The following is a 14376-nucleotide window of genomic DNA, read 5'->3' as shown; positions in this document are numbered from 1 at the left end:
GGATCAGTAAAATTAATTCTAGCTAGTGTTAAAAGCATTAATTAGGGAGAAATGTCACCAGCTAGTTCATTCTATTAACTTCTTGAAACTTCACAGAAAAATAAAGAAAAAAAGATAAGAAAAAATGGAATGTATATGTGGATAATTTGCAATCTATAGTTTTATAAGAATTGTTAGAATTGAGCATTTTTTAAATAATATTTCTGGGGATGTCAATACAATATATAATACGTCGGGTTCATCCTCCTCCAAAGAAGAAATTAAACTAATTAGGTAATTTGTTCTTTGAACTACTCTACAAAATTCTAATTCATAAGAAGTATACAAAATAGGATAAATAATACGTTTGTACAGATGAAAAGCTACAATTCTGATTTTGCTACCTCTGCAAAGTACTATACATATATTACAACAATATAATAGAAATGGCACAGTCTCTGAGGATACTTTCCACATTTTATTTACATTTAAGACTAACTTTAATTTCAAAATCACATATCCATACACCTATTTCCTTTTAGTTGGCTTCACTTAAACTTAAATGCATGGTTTGTTAAACAAAGACTGTAAACAAATATTTACCATGTCTGTTACAAGTAACACACAGGGAACGGCTTTTAACAGAAATTCATTGACACCCCCCAACTTTTTTTTATTATAAATACAGGTATCAAAACAATCCTGAACATATTTTTGATACTACTAGTAGTCAGCACCCACAATGCTTCAAAAATTAACACAATTTGCAACAATATTCATTGTACCTGCTACTTTAAACAATTTATACTGCAGCTCTTTCACTAAGCAAGTGGATAAAGCATGCCATTTATGTTTTTCCTTCTTGAAATTAGTTTTCAGACACACATATCCTTCTCCACAGCAATCTGACACTTCTTGCCATGCTTTCATCTTGTAAACCTGAATTCTACTTTGAGTACTCCAGGTTTATGCTTAAATGACAGTGCCTTGATAAGAGGAAAAAAGAATTGTGCTGCATTTTTCCTCCCGTTACCTGAAAACATAATGGGTGTACACATATTAAATATATTCTTACAAATGTCCAGATGATGTTTACCAGCTGGAATTCTTTTACTTAATGTGTGGGTATTCTGCATTGTGATACTTAATCAAGACATTAACATGAGTAGAAGGTTGTTGATTTAAGACAAGTTTGAGATCCACTAAAATTAATTGTTGTATGTTTGTCCTTCTGGTGGCTGTGGAAGCTTCATATTTTCTTTGGACATCATTAGACGTCTTAGCTCTTGAAGTACAACTTTAATGCTATACGAATTTTGCCATTTTGCTAATACTGGTATGCTCCGTGCATCCACCTGAAAGGGTGAGAAAGAGTAAAATTAACTACCAAGCTTGAAACATTATGATACCAATTTTTTAAACATAGTTTAATAAGAATGCTTTTAAAAATTCATAGCCTGGCTCTCTGTTCACAAAAAGTATATTATGCAACTAGCAGGTTCATGGTTAGATTCATATTTAGGGAAAATATTTCTTCTTTAATAGGTATTTACAAAAAATTGGGGATTTTTACCTTTTTGTGCTTTTCAATATTTTATAATAAAAATGGAGTGAACTCTCATCATCAGAAAAAAAATATTTTGTTATACTTGTTATAATAAGTATTTTGTAAACATATTCTTAATGAGATAAAATCAGAACGTTCCTCTCCATTTTCAACGCTACTACCCCAAGTCTAGATAATTATCTCTCAGTGGGATTTAGGTAAGAACTTCAAACCTGATGCCTCTCTTTTCAGATTTTTCTTTCCAATGTATTCTAGGAACTATACCAAATTAATCTTCTACTCTGGTTATGTTATATCTCAGTTTAAAAACCTGTGGTGGCTCACTGCTGGTGAAACACAAATGCTTCACCCAGATTTCAAGGCACTACATCAGCTGGCTTCACCCTTCTTAATGTATTAATCCCTCTACTCATCAACACAAACCCTAGTTTTGGTCAGGCCCATTTTTCTTTACACTATAATACCCTCCACTGTTTCTCTTGTTCTTCAATTACTAGTGCTCAACACAAAGGAGACATGTCTAGAAAATTACTTCTCAAAAAGAAAATATGACATTCAACAAATCCATTTTTGTTTTATTTTTCCTTCCGTCTTCCTAATTATCTTAAAATAACTGTTCTTCCTTGCCCAAATCTATTTAAATATCTTAATACTCTATTCTTTCCTTCTTGAATCTTTATAACAGTGATAGGTCAAGATTTGACAGAGACAGGACACAGACAAAATAAATATAATATGTTCATCTCCATATATTTCTATACATGAAGATGAAGTAATAGAATATCCTTTAAATGGGAACACAAATATGGAGGATGAGATCTAAAACTAAGCCCCTCTTGGATGCTCTGGGATACATGGGATAAATTCTAAGAAATACATTCTCTATAAGCAGAGTAATATTTTTTAAAACACAAATAGGATTACATCACTCTCTTGCTTAAAATGGTTCAGTGGTTTTTCTAAGGCTCTAAAATAATGTTGTCCACCACAAATATGATGCAAAGCACCTATGTAATTTTTATCTAGTTGCCATATTAAACATATTTTAAAACAGGTTAAATTAATTTTAATAATATATTTATTTAACTCAATACATTCAAAAGTTATCATTTCAACATACAATCAATGTTAAAAAAAAACTCAGCAGAAATGGTGGAATAAGGACCTCTGAAGAGCCCATCTTTCATAAAAGCAACAGCAACAATGACAAAAATTAACTTTTTCAAATCTCTAGAAATTACACAAAGACTTACAACAAACAGGGAAGCATTTATTCAAGAAAAACGACTCACTCTTGTAAAAGCAGTGAGCTCTATTTACATCCCCCAGCAATCCCCAGCTCTGAGGAAGTCTTGAAAACCAGCAGCCTGGCAACTACCAGAGGGGCAGAAAGAAGTAGCAGCTGCTTCAAGGTCCCATTCCCATCCCTATCTGATGATTTCCTGGAAAACTCCACTCACAGGCCTTTTCTTTAATTGACCTCGCAGCTCAAATTCACCTAATGGAACAGACTTTTCCTCCAGGGCATTTATCAAAAATATTCAGTGTCAACTGTCAACATTTCCACTGACTTGAGTGGCAACAATAGTTGGGGCAAAGAGAAAGCTGACCAAAATAAAAAGCAAAAGTGAGGAGAATGAGATATCCATGGAGGCTTTGAAAAGTTTTAGTTTATTCTTGGAAATCTAAGTCACATGCATGCACAGCACTGTACACATGCTCGGGAAAGGCCTGAGAAAGCCCTAAGCTCCCAGTTCCAGCACACTGAGCAAAGAATAAAAGAGATTACACACCATGACCAAGCAGGATTTATCCCAGAAGAGTTAACATAAGAAAATCAGTCAACGTAACAAACCATATTAAATGAACAAAATAGAAGCAAAACCCATATGATCATTTCAAGAGAGGCAGAAAAAGCATTTAGCATAATCCAACCCCTTTGCAGGGTAAAAACACTCAACAATCGAGGAATAGAAGGGAACTTCCTCAACCTGTAACAGGCATCTGTGAAAATCCCACAGGTACTATCATACCATACTTAACGGCAAAAGAAGATCAGGAACAAACCCAAGGATGTCTGCTCCTGCCACTACTATTTAACACTGCACTAGGGGTTTTAAAGCAAGGGCAAAAATTAGGCAAGAAAAAGAAATAAAAAGCCTCTGATAGAAAGGAATGGGAAAACTAGCTTTATTAGCTGATAACATGATTTTGCAGGTAGAAAATTCTAAGGATTCCACTAAAGATACTTCAAGAAGTAATAAACAGCTTAGCAAAGGTGTAGGGATACTAGATCAATTAAAAAAATCAATTATTTTTCTATACACCAGCAATGAACACTCTGAAAATAAATTAATACACCTGTATCTACAATAGCATCTGTGCTGGTTTGACAAGATGTACGTCCCCTAGAAAACCCATGTTTTAATCAAAATCCCATTTCGTAAAGGCAGAATAATCCCTATTCAATACTGTACGTTTGAAACTAATCAGATCATCTCCCTGGAGATGTGATTTAATCATGAGAGGTTGTTAAGCTGGATTAGGTGATGACATGTCTCCACCCATTTGGGTGCATCTTGATTAGTTTCTGGAGTCCTATAAAAGAAGAAACATTTTGGAGGAAGAAGGAGATTCAGAGAGAGCAGAGAATGCTTCAGCACCATGAAGCAGAGTCCATCAGCCAGCGCTTTGGAGATGAAGAAGGAAAATGCCTCCCAGGGAGGTTCATGAAACAGGAAACCAGGAGAAGAAGCCAGCAGATGACACCATGTTTGCCATGTGCCCTTCCAGATGAGAGAGGAACCCTGACCGTGTTCACCGTGTGCCCTTCCAGCCGAGAGAGAAACTGTGACTGTGTATGCCATGTGCCTTCACACTTGAGAGAAACTTGGCCTTCTTGAACCAAGGCATCTTTCTCTGGATGCCTCTGATTGGACATTTCTATAGACTTGTTTTAAATGGGACATTTTCTTGGCCTTAGAACTGTAAACTAGCAACTTATTAAATTCCCCTTTTTAAAAGCCATTCTGTTTCTGGTATAATGCATTCCAGCAGCTAGCAAACTAGAACAGCATCAATAAGAATAAACTATATTGGTATAAATTTAACAAAAGAAGTACAAGGATTATATACCGAAAACTATAAAATACTGCTGAAAGAAAGAAGACCTAAATAAATGGAAAGACATTGTAATTTTTGTGGACCAGAAGACTTAATATTGTTACCATGGGAATACTCCCCAAGTTGATCTACAGATTCAGTGCAACCACCATCAAAATTTTAGCTGCCTTCTCTTCGCAGAAATTGACAAATTGATCCTAGATCTTATATGGAAATGCCAGGAATCCAAATAGCTTAAACAATCTTGAAAAATAACTAACTGGAGAATCCACACAGCCTGGTTTTAAAACTTACTACAAAACTTCAGTGTGCCAGGTGGGCCATGGTGGCTCAGCAGACAGAATTCTTGCCTGCCATGCTGGAGACCCGGGTCCGATTCCCAGTGCCTATCCATGCAAAAAAATAAATAAATAATAATTACTGTGTGCCAGTTTGAAAATGTTGTGTACCCCAGAAAAGCCAGGTTCTTTAATCCTGATTCAATACTGTTGGTTGGGATTTTTTTAATTAAGTAGTTTCCATGAAGATGTCCACCAAATTGTGGGTGGGACCTTTTGATTAGGTGGTTTCCATGGAATGTGTCTCCATCCATTCAGGGTGAGTCACTTACTGGAGTTCTTTAAAAGGGAATCATTCTAGAAAAAGCTTCAGTGCTGACACAGAGACATCTGGAGATGCAGAAAGAAAATGCACCCAGGGAAGCTGTCTGAAACCAGGAGTCAAGGGACTAGGAGACATCAGTCCATGCCTTCTCAGCTAACAGAGATGTTCCAGACCCTCAGTCTTTCTTGAGTCAAGGTACTTTTCTCTGGATGCCTTAGTTCAGACATTTGTATGGCCTTAGAACTGTAAACTTGTAACTTAATAAATTCCCTTTATAAAAGCCAACCCAGGGGCTGCAAGGATAGTTCAGTGGTAGATTTCTCACCTGCCATGTGGGAGACCTGATTTGATTCCTAGCCCAGAGCAGCTAGTGAATCAGGAACAGTAAGGAAGAACTGCTAGGGCCACATCAGTGACCGGACACATAGCATATACTAGTCTGGACAAGCTGGACTAGCTGAGACCTCAAACAGAACTCTAAGTCCCCCAAGCTACAGAGGCCAGCGCCCTTCCCCACAGGCATGGCAGGGTGGTTGCCTGAGAGGAAAAAAACAAATTTTACTAGCAGCAAAGGCTTACCTCAGCCAAGCTCCAACTGCAGAACTAACAAATTCTGACTACTGAACATAGGCTCCAAGTGCAGATAAACCTGGAGTAAGAGCTAAAGGTACTAGGAGTTTTTGCCTTGGCAGACAGGGGGCATAGTTGATGAAAGAAAAAATACATAGGCTTTTTGAGTTTGACAGCACGAAATACTTGAAAAGGGATGGACCCTACAAAAAGGGGGCACACAGAACCTGGAGATACATAGAATCACATTCTAAATGAAGTTCCTTATTGACAAAACCCAAGGAGCAAGGGTCCTGCTCTAAAAAGGATCTTTTTCTTTTTATTAATCTTTTTTGTTGTTGTTGTTCTTTTTATCTATTACTTAACAGCTCATTAGATAGAACTGGTCTCTAGTACTGCCCTAGGCAAGGAATTAGGCTTTTGTCTGAGAGACAAAGTAACTAGTCAGGTGAATGGCTAAAGACTGTACCTTCCCCAAGAGAAAGGTGGGGCCCAACTCAAGTGGAATCCCTCTCTCAAGGAGTTCAGGCCCCACCTACTGGAAAACTGAAACAATTAATACCAACCTCCAACCTCATCTCTGTCTCAACTATGACCCCAGCAGGGAGAGTCTGATGAAGTTATACCTACCACACCATTTACGCTGGTGGGAAGCCACAGGCAGACAAGCACCACATACCAGACAGGATAGGAAAAACAGACTAGATGCTTCATAGGAAAATCTGCCACATACTGGGTCTCACCCTCAGAGAAAACTGATGAAGGCAACTCTTTTCTCATGAAAGGAGGCCAGTCCAGCCTGGGAAAATCTGACTGGGGTCCTGTACTGGTTTGCTAGTTGCCAGAATGCAATATAACAGAAATGGAACAGCTTTTTAAAGGGGGAATTTAGTAAGTTACAAGTTTACAATTCTGAGGCCATGAAGATGTCCCAATTAAAACAAGTCTATAGAAATGTCCAATCTAAGACATCCAGGGAAAGGTACCTTGATTCAAGAAGGCAATGAAGTTCAGGGTTTCTCTCTCAAGTGGAAGGGCACATGGTGAACATGGTCAGGGTTTCTCTATCATCTGGAAAGGCACATGGCAAACATGTCGTCGTCTGCTAGCTTCCTCTCCAGGCCTCTTGCTTCATAAAGCTCTCCCAGGGCATTCTTCTTCATCTCCAAAGGTCGCTGGCTGGTGGACTCCGCTTTGTGGCGCTCGTTATTCTGTCATTCTTCTCTGCTCTCTCCCAATCTCCAAAAGTCGCTGGCTGCCGGACTCTGTGGTTCTCTCAGCCCTGTGGCTCTGCTCAGCTCTGCTGTGGTTTTCTCGTTGTTCTCAAAAGGTAGTCTCTCCAAAAAATTTTCTCCTCTTTTATAGGATCCCGGTAAACTAATCAAGACACACAGAATTAGTCTCCATCTAATCAAGTTTAATATCCAAGACTGATAGAGTCACATCTCTGCGGAGACAACCTAATCAGGTATCCAGCCTATAGTGCTGAATAGGGATTAGAAGAAACCATCGCTCCCACAAGACCGGTAAGGATTAATTCAAGGCTCTTCTAGGATACAAACTCCATTCAAATCAGCATAGGTCTATGATATCTGAGGAGACCTTCCTCCAAAAAATAATAAGAAGAATAAAGGCTCCATATAGACAGGGTAAGAAACAGAAAAATAAGAACTGAAAAAATTCTAATCAGTTAACAGAACCTATGCCAGAGGTCCAGAATAAGTTGAACTGATTATAAAAGAACAGATAGAGAACAAAGTCATCCAGCAAGAAAATCCTTGGTAAAAGAGTGAAAACAACATCCAGAATAAACTAATTAAGGAAATCAAATGCCTAGACACCAGTAAAAAATAACGTCATACTAGAAAAATCAAAGTTATGGCCCAGTAAAAGGAACAAACCAACAATTCAAATGAGATATAGGAGTTGAAACAACTAATTCAGGAAGTTCAAACAGACATGGAAAATCTCATCAAAAATCAAATCAAAGGAGGATATAAAGGCAGCACTGGGTGAACAAAAAGAAGAAATCGAAAGTTTGAAAAAACAAATTACAGAACTTATGAAAATGAAAGGTAAAGAGCAGAAGAAATGATAAAACAATGGAAACCTACAACAAATTTGAAGAGGCAGAAGAAAGGACTAGTGAACTAGAGGACTGGACATCTGAAATCAGACACACAAAAGAAAATATAGGGTAAAGAGTGGAAAAATATGAGCAAGTCTCAGGGAAGTGAATGAGAACATGAAGTGCACGAATACACATGTTGTGAATGTTCCAGAAGGAGAAGAGAAAGGAAAAGCAGGAGGAAGATTAATGGAGGAAATAATCAATGAAAATTTCCATCTCTTATGAAAGACAAATGATATTGGCACAACCGGATTAAACACGCAAAAGAATGAAATTGGACCGCTACCTCAAATGATATACAAAAACCAACTCAAAATGGATCATAGAAGTAAATGTAAGAATTAAAACTATAAATTTTCTAGAAGAAAACATAGACATAAATATTTGAATATCTGTAATGTTGGATGAGACAATGGTTTCTTAGACAGATGACACCTGAAGCATGAAACAAAAGAAAAAGGATAAACTGCTTACATTAAAATTAAAACTTTGTACTATACACCATTCCATCAAGAAAGAGAAAGGCAACCCACAGAATTGGAGAAAATATTTGCAAATCATATATATAAGTGGTTCTTGTACAATATAAAAAGAATACTTACAACTCAATAACAAAAGCCCAATTTAAATATGGGCAAATGGCAGACTGTAGTAGGCAGCTTTTAAGGTGGCTCCCAAAGATCCCACTTCCTGATACTGAAGCCCTACATAATCCCTTTCCTTGAGTGGGCTGGACACAATGATTTGTTTTTAACAAATAGAATACTGGGATGTTATTTGTGAGACTAGGATACAAAAGAGCTCTGGCTTCCATCTCATTCTTTCTTGTTCTCTCTTTTTTCACTAAAGGAAGCCAGCTGCCATGTTGTAAACTGGCCCATGGAGATGTCTATAAGGCAAGGAACTAAAAAAGGCCTCTGTGCAATAGTCAGAGAGGAACTGAGGCCCTCAGCCCAATAATCCACAAAGAACTGAATTCTTCCAAAAGCCACATGAGTGAGTTTAGAACAGGATCATTTCCTAGTCGAGCATTCAGTTGACACCGCAGCACCAGCTGACACTTTGCAACCTTCTGAGAAACCCTGAGCCATAGGATCCAGCTAAGCAGCACCCACATGTGAAATAATAAATGCCTGCTAATTTAAAGAGCTTAAAAATGGGAAAATGATCTGAATTATTCGACATTTCTCCAAAAAAAGATATACAAATGTCCAATAAGCATTATTAATCATCAGGAAAATAGCAATCAACTACAATGAAATATCACTTCACACTCACTATGATAGCAAGAATCATAAGGACAAACTGCAACAAGTACTGGTAAGGATGTGGAGAAATTGGAACCCTTGTACAATGCTGGTGAAATGTAAGTGGTACTACTACTTGGAAAACAGTCTGGCAGCTGTTCAAGCAGTTAAACATAGAGCTATCACATGGCCTGGAAATTCCATTCCTACATTATACCCAAGAGAACTGTGCCTACACAAAATCCTGTACATGGTTATTAACAGCAACATTATTTATGACAGCCCAAAGTGGAAACAACTCAAATGTCTATCAACTGATAACAGATAAAGTCTGATATATCCATACAATGGAATATCATTCAGCAATTTTAAAAAAACGATACATGCCACAATTTGGACGAACCCTGAAAAACGTTAAGTGAAAGAAGCTAGTCACAAAAGAAAACATACTATATGATGCCATCTAAATGAAATGTCCAGAAAAGGTAAACCTATAGAGGCAGAAAGCAGGTAAGTGATAAGTTTGTGGTAATAGTTAAAACTAAAATAAGTTTGTGGTAATAGTTGCATAACACTATGTATCAAAGAACCCTATGTATCAGTGTATCAAAGAACACTGCAGTGCACACTTTAAAGGTGAATTTTATCTCAATAAAATTGTTAAAAACAGAAAATTTATTTTAGAATACTTTCTTTATGAGCAACTAAAAGATTGAGAAGAATGACAAAGATGTACTGAAAATGTTTCTCTAGTGCTTTAACTTTAAAAGTAGCAACTCCCTTAGCCTATTTCAAATAGACGCTTTAATTGAACGACAGTTTACAGCATAAATGTAGAGAATACCAAGCTTTTCCAAAGCAGAAATAAACACTTCCAGCTGTAAATGGTAGTTAAATAAACATAAGTGATTGCTAATCCTGTGAAATACTAACAGAGTGCACAAAAAATTCACAAAAAACAAAACAAGAAAGATGATGATAAGGGGAGAGAAGAGAACATGGAAAATAAGTATCATGTCAGAACAAAACTTGCATCTTATTAGTCTATAATGCACAATAACTTCTAAAACAAGACCTCAAAGCATAAAGCACTGCAATTTATGCTTTACAGGGCTAACCACCCACAAGGATAATTTCACCAAATTGTATTAAATAGATATAAACCAAAATTATTAAAGCAACACCCACCCACACTGCTTGTGATTCATCAGGTACATAAATAGCCTCAAAATATATACAACTATTCAGGTATAATCACCAATGGTCAATGTGATATTCTGTATTATATACTAGTTTTAAAAGGAATTAAAAAAAATTCTTCAAATTTTAAAAATAAAAATTTGTTGGTAACCCAATTCTTAGATTGGTAGATCAAGAGAAAACCTGATATCTAATACAGTCACCTTATCTTCACCCTCTATATATTCACCTACACTCCAATAATAATTAAAATCAATATATTTCTATTTTCAAATACCTACTGCAGACAAACAATACAAAGTGCTAGTGAGAATGCAAAATTTGGAGGAACTCATACATTATTAGCAAGGCTGACATCGATATACAATACTGTAGAAAGCAATGTGGCAATATTTAATCAAGTCAAAGACAAGTCCAACAACTCAGTATATATTCTACTTCTAATGCAGCCCCTAGAGCAGTATTCTGCAAAGCATGCGCAATGGAATGGTGTCAGTCTGTGAACTGTTTTTACTGGACTATACCAAAATAAGTTAAGAAACAGACAAGTGTTGAAAATTTTTTCAGCAGTACGACAGTGAATTTTTTATTTAAAAATTTGCAGATTGGGTGGTGCTATGGTAGCTCAGTGGCAGAATTCTCGCCTGCTATGCTGGAGACCCGGGTTTGATTCTCAGTGCCTACACAGACACACACAGACACACACAGACACACACACACACACACACACACACACACACACAAAATTGGGGCTTGCATTTTTTATGTGTTTTTTATTTCACTTTTCTAGTAATTCTTTTTTTGGTATGCTGTATGTCAGGGTCACCTTTCATTATTTCTCCATGTGAGTATCTCATTATTGCAGCACCATTTGTTGAGTTTTTGTTTGTTTTTTGGAAAGTGCATGGACTGGGAACTGAACCTAGGTCTCCCACGTGGCAGGCAAGAATTGTACCACTGAATTACACTTGTACCCCTAGTAATTCATTTTTATTGAATTTTACAAAAGTATTGACCCATAACAGATTAGAAACAAAAAACACCCAGTTCTCTACCACAGATAGTTTGAGAAGCACTGACCTACAGAACTCTGACACATGTGCAAGAATACTTTAAGAATATTCACTTCAGCAATCTTTTCAATGAAAACAACCTAAAAGCTCAGCCAGTTGAGCTTTTGGAATCTTAAATAATAATGGAATAATGGAATTATTGGAATAATAATGAAACGTTAAATAATAATGAAAATGAATACTTTTCATGACCCAACATGGATAAATCTTTTGTATGGTACTACTGACATGGTATCATACAAAAATGATATAATACAGGGGCAGGTACAAATGTGTACAGAGTAAAATAAGCACAACAATCATGCACAAAAATGATAAATGCCAAATTCCAAATGGGTAGACCCTCTGAGGAAGAAGAAGAGAGCTACACACACACAGTTAAGTCTATTTATAGTGTAGGCTTTCTATTAGAAAGCAAAGATCTATTACAAATAAGACAAAAATGTTAAGATTTGACAAAGGTAAGCAGAGCCTACAGGGGGGTTAATTATACCATATTCTAAAACTTGGTATAAATGTTAAAAATATTTCTTTTAAAAACATAAAATGTAAAAACAAAATACAGAAAAATGATAATAAATTTATAATAAGTGCTATAAAAGAAAAGAAGAACAGAGTAACTACAAAAGAGTAAATGAAAGGACTTAATCTAGATTGAGGAATTGGAAAGAACTCCCTGATAAGTGACATTTAGACTGAGAAGTGAAAGAACCACTGGGATTAGCCAGACTGGCCAACATTCATTTGGTGGCAATACAAATAGGCAAATAAGACTTGACTCAGATTACATCTTAAACCTACAGGTTTTACAGGACTTAATGACAAATAAGATGGGAGAGGGAAATGGAGAAAGAGGTAAAATGTGAGCACACAGACAAGAAGCCCATGAGATCAAATAAACTTTTCAGAGGTGAGTCTCAAATTTAATTCTGAATTTCCTAGCTCCAAAATGTCATTCTGGTTTATTTGTTTTAAGCAAACAATGCTGTTCAACCATAACTACTTGTTCTAATACAGACATATTTGTTTCTCAAAGAAAAGCCCTTTCACGAATCTCCATCCTTTTAATCCTAACAAATGTACTTTAATCTTGAAGAAAAGTAATATGCAATGAAAAATAATGGTAATCTTTTCATCAAATATATAAGACTACTGAAGCAACTGGTAATCTTTACCATCACCATCTATTGAGATCAGTGTATTAAAACGTTTAAGGATAGGTTGATTTAAAAAGAAAAATAACACAAGACACACTTCTTTAGATTTTCAGCTAAAAGTCATTTTGTTTTTTATCTTTCTCCAGACTACATTTATAAGTTATATGAGGAAAAAAACGACTACTTCAACTTACCATTCCACTGGAATTATTTATTCCATTCATATTAATTTTTGTTACAAATCTAACTGTTGGAGGAGCTTCTGGATATTTAGGTCCACATTCTACTTTCAGGCTATATATTCTGTTTTCGTAATTTGTCTGCAAGGCAAAAGAGAAAAAAAAGGAAGGACAGTCAAAATCACAATGTCTAAAATAATAATGTCTAAATGGTAATAAAGAGGAAAAATTGAAAATGAATGTGCTTGATATGACTGTGTTTATGGTCAAGAGTCTGCTTTTCTACATTTACATTTATTTGACACACATTTTTAGGAAAAAATGTAGCAAGGTACTGAAAAGTAGGGATTTCATAAAAGTTAAATTATTCTACAAAGTAGTATCAATATGATCAAAACTTGTTGTTTAGGATACAAATAACAAATGAAAAGGAAAATAAAACTTGCTGTAAAGTTTACATGGTATGTGGAGGGACTACTTGATTTGTGCCACTCACAAATAAAGGTTCGGGTTGGTTCAGGAACTACAGACTACTACTGACTCAGTACTAATTGTTAATTGTGTTCCTTTTCATTCTCAATTAAATCTGGTTGGATAATAAAATATATAGTACTCTATTTATATGGCAATCAATAATTTCTAGTAAAAGGAAAATACCATAAAATACCATCTTACAGCACTACAACATATTTCATGTCACTATCAGTTGTATTTACATTATTACTTTATTAATCTTATAGTTCATTAAATTCCATTATCTGAATTATACAACAGTAAACTTTATGTTTATATATAATTTTAAAATAAAGTTCCTTAATCATTAAATTTAATTATCACTATCATATTTTTTTTTAAGTCATTTTAGAATATCAGATTAAAGCTCCTAGATTTTTCAGGGCTTATTTTCAATGCCTATAAGTAACTCGTACTCTTCCTCACGGCTTTTGTTCATTTGGTTACATAGAAGTGTATTATTAAAATAAGAAAGTGAAAAATAAATGAAATTGACAAATTTAATACCTGCTGGTTCTTATATAAAACCAGAAAAAAGAAAAGAAGTTAATCAATCATCTAGACATTTTACTTACTAAAACTGATCCACAACTCCCTTTCCCATAAAAAAGAGCTACTCCCAATCAGAAGTCATGTTCGGGATATCAAACTACAGTATAACTTTAAAAGTATGCAAGTTTCATGTATATTCTATTAAATACTTCAATATTTTAAAAATTGTATAAATCTCATCCAAGTTTAAAAACAAACAAATATTAATAATATGTTTAGAACTCTGGATACGTATAGTAAAGACTAAAACTAGGCAAATCTCAAGAAATTATCTGATTTTGTGGTTCTCCAATCTGGATGCACATCAAATTCTCTACAGAAGTAGCATTTAAAAAAAAAAAAAATGTTAGCCCCCAGAAATTCTGTAATGTCAAAATTACTTCAAGTATGGGAAACAACCAGAATTCTCATTCTGCTGGTAGGAATGGAAGCCCTGTGGAAACAATTTTATCTCATCAAGATAAACAAGCATAACTACCCTA

The 14376-nt window shown here is 35.4% G+C and overlaps 1 protein-coding gene across 1 annotated transcript in view; it reads right to left on the bottom strand.

The window, feature by feature from the left end:
* Positions 1-444: 444 nt before the first annotated feature.
* Positions 445-14376, bottom strand: part of UBE2V2 (ubiquitin conjugating enzyme E2 V2) — a 45347-nt gene continuing 31415 nt past the window's right edge. The window contains exons 3-4 of the mRNA XM_077166739.1: positions 12845-12970; positions 445-1334 (exon numbers count right to left, since the gene is read on the bottom strand). Coding sequence (XP_077022854.1) covers positions 1188-1334; positions 12845-12970 — 273 coding nt within the window. The 3' untranslated portion in view covers positions 445-1187. The remainder of the gene's footprint in view (positions 1335-12844; positions 12971-14376) is intronic.

The sequence above is a fragment of the Tamandua tetradactyla genome, chromosome 6, assembly GCF_023851605.1.
Source record: "Tamandua tetradactyla isolate mTamTet1 chromosome 6, mTamTet1.pri, whole genome shotgun sequence".
In the NCBI taxonomy this organism is placed as follows: Eukaryota; Metazoa; Chordata; class Mammalia; order Pilosa; family Myrmecophagidae; genus Tamandua; species Tamandua tetradactyla.
The sequence above is the reverse complement of the archived record's forward strand: the minus strand, read 5'-3'. Positions and strand labels throughout refer to the sequence as shown.